This window comes from Cyprinodon variegatus, unplaced genomic scaffold (assembly GCF_000732505.1).
Source record: "Cyprinodon variegatus isolate N-32 unplaced genomic scaffold, C_variegatus-1.0 Scaffold94, whole genome shotgun sequence".
NCBI lineage: Eukaryota > Metazoa > Chordata > Actinopteri > Cyprinodontiformes > Cyprinodontidae > Cyprinodon > Cyprinodon variegatus.
In genome coordinates this window covers 631904-637870 of record NW_015150547.1, presented here as the reverse complement: position 1 = coordinate 637870, position 5967 = coordinate 631904, and the positions used below count along the sequence as shown (strand labels likewise).

General features: G+C 35.5%; 1 protein-coding gene across 1 annotated transcript in view; it reads right to left on the bottom strand.

The window, feature by feature from the left end:
• LOC107084161 (fibroblast growth factor 13-like) overlaps positions 1-3619 on the bottom strand; it is a 37218-nt gene extending 33599 nt beyond the window's left edge. The window contains exon 1 of the mRNA XM_015373867.1: positions 3417-3619. Coding sequence (XP_015229353.1) covers positions 3417-3459 — 43 coding nt within the window. The 5' untranslated portion in view covers positions 3460-3619. The remainder of the gene's footprint in view (positions 1-3416) is intronic.
• Positions 3620-5967: the final 2348 nt, after the last annotated feature.

Genomic DNA, 5967 nt, shown 5'->3' with positions numbered 1-5967 from the left:
CAATTAAGGCCTTAATTTTATTTTGAAGAATTCAATGCCTTTTAAGACTTTTTAAGGACCCGCGGGAACCCTGTCTTCACAGCTGGATGTTAGTAAATTTGGACAAATTCAATAATAAACTAGTCTAATAACCCATTGGGTTCAGCTGAGACACTGCTGGGGTTACAACAATTAGATATAGAGTCAGCGTATTGCTGGATTTTGTTTGCTTTTTGTTTCCTTTTGCTTTGTACACATGTTGATTTTATGTATACACATGCATATTTTTATCCTGTGGGGGCAGTGCTTTTATTTTATTTTATTTTATTTTATTACTTTTATTTATTTTAGTTATTTTATCTTTTTGTGCAGCGCCTTGGAAACCTTGTGTTTATTTAAACCGTGCTATATAAATAAAGTGGATTGGATTGGATTGGATTGCTTTCTGATTCTACTGCTTATCATTTTAACTGTAGTTTTAACTGTGTTTGTAGTAGTTTATGAAAAATTACAATCCTGTTGAAACACATATGTCAAAGCTTTACCTTATAGTAATTACAGAAAAGGAAAGTAAATATTAGATGCCATTTTTTTGGCCCTCGATACCGATACCTGATACCTGGCTGTGCAGTATCGGTCGATACCTTCCTGATACCATCGTTTTGAAATTGATGTGTGGATGTATATATGAAGAACTGCATACTACTTGGATGTAAAATAATTGCCATCATGGCTTTGTCAAGCTGCTGCCTACCTTTGTGAAAAAGTCTAATACAAAGTGAATCCAGTAGAACTTTTTATTGCCTACCTGAATGATGACAATAGTTGAAGAAACTTTTGGCTCTCAAAATGGTATCGGTGCCATTTTAGCGCTTGATCGGGGCCCCGCCCGATACAGGTATCGGTATCAGTGCAACACTAGTAAATATATTAAAATTTCTCAGTTAGTGATTCGGCTGAAGTGATTAAGTGCTGATTGATTTTTGGCCATGTGTAAAATAGACGTGGAACTTAATATTTAAAAAAAAGAAGATTTTTCTAAATAAAATGCTCCACTAACTGGGTTAAAATAGGAACCTCAACAGACCAATAAAGTCACAAAGAGCCTCACAGCACAGAGAAAAGCAGTGCTTTAGCCTTTCCTCCCCTTGCCGATGTGTCGGTTTGACACATGCTAATGTACACACCTTCATATGTTTTGGGTTTTATAATGAAGAGCTTCACCCATTTGCTAGATTTGCATAACAGAAAGCTGTAGTCAAAGTTCTAACATAGGGTGAAGGCTGTCCAGATTTAGCACAGAAATCAGAGCTCCTTTCCTTCCTACCATAGAGTTCCTACTCCTGACCTTGGAAAAGATGAAGCCAGGAACAGAAGGTAGAAACTGCACAGTAGTTTAGTGGGTAGCACTGTTGCCTTGCAGCAAGAAGGTTCTCGGTTTGATTCCCTGCCCGGGATTTTTTCTCAATGAAGTTTGCATATTTTCCCTGTGCATGCTTAGGTTCTCTCAGGGTACTCCGGCTTCTCCCACAGTCAAAAAACTTGACTGTTAGGTTAATTGGCTTCTCTAAATTCTCCTTAGGTGTGAGTGTGTGCGTGACGGGTTGTGTGCCCTTTTTGTCTCTGTGTTACCCTGTGATGGGGTGTACCCAGCCTTTCGCCCATTGACGGCTCTTTCACAGCTTTTTAGTTCTCTGAAAGTGCTACATTGTATTCAGATCAATCTTCCCAGGGTTGGGTGGTGCTCTCGTTTTGCTGAATTCGCAAAAAAACTTGCCATTTGCCTCACTCCAATTGCGACCTCGGTCTGCCTCACTCTGCCTCTCTTCATCTTTCTTTGCCTCACAGCTCTCAAGAGCCTCCTCTACATAGGGATAACATGGAAATCGTTTGCTAGAGCTGCAAGATTCGTGTTAGGTGTGAACGCACTTTAAGAGCATTATTTCTGAAAGGTTACATTTGAAGCTTCCTCTCTTCATAATACTGCTGACTTTGATTTATGTGCATAACATCTACTTCCCACATGTGCTTGTTTTTTTTGTTTTTTTTTTATCTGAGGTCTATTGTTAGTGGTTAGTATAGTCATTTTTATTGGGCTGAAAGCACAACTTCACTATTTCCTGAACTTAAGGCAGCTCCTTTGTTTCCTGTCTTTAATTACCTGAAGGATTGATTAATCCAGATGTGTCTGGCCATTGTTGTCATGCTACTAAGGTCAGGCACACTTGGATTAATCAGCTCATTGGCAGAGAAAGACAGGAAACAAATGAGCTGTCTTAAGTCCATAGAGCCCAATTCGCTTTAAATTAGGGCTGAAACAATTAATCTGATTAATCGATTATCAAAATAATCGTCAACTGTTTTAGTAATTGATTAATCATTAACTGGAGTATAGAGACTCTAAAACATGCCTATAGGTGACCCACTTAGAACAGCAATTATACCAAAATTGTAAAAATATAAAAGAAATGCAAATTAATTGATTTGCATAGTAGTCATTAGTTTTAGCCCTTTTATAAATAATAACTTCAAACATGGAGCATATGTACAGCTTTTGCAAAATATTTTTGCAAAAAAATCTATCTATCTATCTATCTATCTATCTATCTATCTATCTATCTATCTATCTATCTATCTATCTATCTATCTATCTATCTATCTATCTATCTATCTATCTATCTATCTATCTATCTATCTATCTATCAAGGCAGTTGTCTGATTGCAGATACATTCACAATTTTACAAATCCATCAAATCCATTTGAATCATTTTAAATAAATCCAGCAATTGGAAACGTTTGAAAGGTGGATTTTCCCATATTGCTACCGCCTGATTTCTTTTTAAATGTGCCTATAATAATAAGAAAAAAAGAAATGTAATCAGAATTGTAAGGTATTGTCATGTATTTTTCATGAGCCCTGTGGTGTATTTTGTTGTGAACTGGTGCTATGAAATTAAACTAGATTAAACTGCATGAATGATGGTGCTCTGGTTGCTGGAAACTCCCCTTTGTTTCCATGGTGATGATAGCTTCCTAGTTTCCATTATGGGTGGAGAGCTGCTGAATGACTGAAGGTGAGCTCGCTATTATAAAGAGATCTGACCAGAACAGTAAAACTATAGTGGGGATTTTTATACGTGTAATGTTCTTTAATGAATAATATTATAAAAGTTAAATAATTTTAAGTCTTATAAAATCGCTATATTTTCCATATAGGCTACTTGTCCATTATAAACTGCAGAATCTACAGGAAATAAGGTTTCCTTTTTGTCTCATTAATAAAACTTTCAGAAACGGACTAATAAAATAAAATAAAATACTTTCAATTATTAAAAGTATTTGCACCACCACATTATACAGTGGAAATCGTTGACCGTGCGGATCCAAACATTGCATAAAAGCATTTTTAAGCATCTAATTCAAGTTTGCCACTCACCTTTGTTGGCATTATCCTCCTTGCCTTTCGTTTTTCCGCTCATGAGGCGCCACTTTTTCTGCTGTTCGCTGAAGAAAACTTCAAATTAAAGATGGAGTTATACTGGGGAGGCGGTTTTCACTTCATCATATTCTTTAGATTTGTTTTTTTCCGATAAAAAATTAAAAAGTCCAAGTCCACCGCCCTCCTCCTCCGTCCCTTCTGTCCCCTCACTGTCGACATGCGGCTGCACTGCAGACACACTAACAAGCACGCGCGCTCCCTAGATCTGCGCGCGCTGTATCCACACGCACACACACGCAAACACACACACGCTTACGCGCGCGCGCACACACCGAGATAAAGAAAGACAGAAATGAACGAGAAAATACGAATGCAGATGCAAATGATAGTTATGTTATTATTTGCTTGATACCAAGAGATTTAATGGGAAAATGAGCAGTTTATTTCTACAATTGTAATTCATGGACAGCATATTCGAAAGTTGACATTTACACAACCTATTTTCTAATTCGTACACTTACTTTAAGGCTAATTGTAAACCTGATTAAGGCCCATCCCACCTAAGAGATCTGCTAAATAATTCGCATGTTTAAGAATTGGATTTAAGATGAAAAGGAAATCTGAGAAGTGAAGAGAAACCTGAGAGTTATAACATCCTCTTCTTTACCCTCACCTTTTGTTTTTGGTGAATCCATCCTCAACATTTCTACGGAAGAGGATTAGGACAACTGAAAAATTAAAAAAGTTAACTGATTTTAATTTTTTTCAGTATAATATGAGAAAAAAGTCAGAATTCTCAGATTTCTCACTTTTTCCTCCCAATTCTGACTTTATTCTAAGAATTCTGACTGAATTGTGACAGCTAACAAACATGTAAGCATCAAGCCGTAGCCATGTCTGGTTTAGAGACTAAACTAGCTCTCTTGTTTTAATCACCTTCTGGTCTTTAATTAATGAAATAGCATCACCAGGGAACCCTCGGGCACGTAAAAATATTCACCTAATTCCGTCATTTTCCACTAATGCGTTATAGGCCCTCCCAAACAACTCACATATTTGTCAGTCAAGCTGAGTGCTCCCACATCTCTTCCTTCATGGTGCCCATCTACATTAAGATCCAAAATTCTGAGATTAAAGTCAGAATTCTGAGATTAAAGTCAGAATTCTGAGAAAAAAGTCAGAATTCTGACTTTTCCCATATTAAACTGAAATCATATTTAAAAATCAGTTAACTTTTTTTTTTTTTTTCCAGTGGCCCTAATCCTCTTCGTACATTTCAATCAGAGTTTATCTAAGGATAAACTCAACGCTATTTCTGACTCTTTTGATTGAAAAAGCTTCCTGGATGGGAAGGGAAACATCTTCAAACTTGAAAACAAAGTCCAGTGGTTTGTGTTTTAACTTTTTTTGGAATGACTAGGACCTGGATGACAGAGAATCTTCACCAGCATATCTAAGGATGGTTCATTTATCCATATTTCTTGCCCATCAGGTGGTGTCCAGCAGAGTTAATACGAAACTTAAGAGCTGAAATTTGGTTGAGAGATATTCTCATCTGGATTTAAAAAATCTCTACCACTTTTATCTACTTTAACTAAAGCAGGCATGCCATGTTGCTTTTAATGTTTGGGGGAAAAAAAGATGTTATAAATGTTCTAGCATTTGACCTGTTTACATTAGGCTTAACTGACTAATTCCTAAAACTGTCTTTTAGCATTAATTAAATATATGAAATATTTATATAAAAAAAGGAATTTTGAAATAAAGATCATCTGCAATTGATCAACCACTTTCATTAGTTAAACTCCAAAACCCTCCTAATCAGTGTAAACTTATCCTGTTAACTGCAGCTCATCTTTATTATTACTAAAGTCAGTGCTAAACAAAATGACTGCTTTTTATTAAGGATGTCCCTTTGTCCCTTTGCAATTCTTACATCTTTGCACTAATGACCAACAAATCATTGGAGAAGTGAAAAGGGAAGGTTACTGTATCTATAAGGGTCTTCAATAATGCAGATCTTCTTGCAAACTCAGCAGACAAACGCAATGCTAATGAATTGGTTCATCAATCATTACAATCAATTTATGCTGGAAAATTCTCCACTCTTTAACAAGGCAAAAAAAAAAACACAAATATCTGCTGAAACTGTATATTTTGTCTTATGTTTATCTGTTAGTCTTATTTATCTATGTGTGTTTTCTCTTAAAATATACAGATATTTAAAGAAAGAAGAATGTGTTTTACTGTAACCAAAAAAATATACTTTTTAGGCTTTCAAAAACAATAGTGACCTTATTCATAACTGATCTTATTTAAGATACATGCAGTGTTATGTTAAATAGCTACTTCAAATTTGGGACAACACAATATGCTAAATAAAATACAATTTAAATCAACTTTAACCAGGCAAAGCATCACAGTTACAGCTCATTTGTGTACATTTGAGGTCTGAATCAAAGAAGATATATTTTTTTATCATCAAGCCAAGAGTCTACTTGACAGCAATATTATATAACTATATATATATATATATATATATATATAT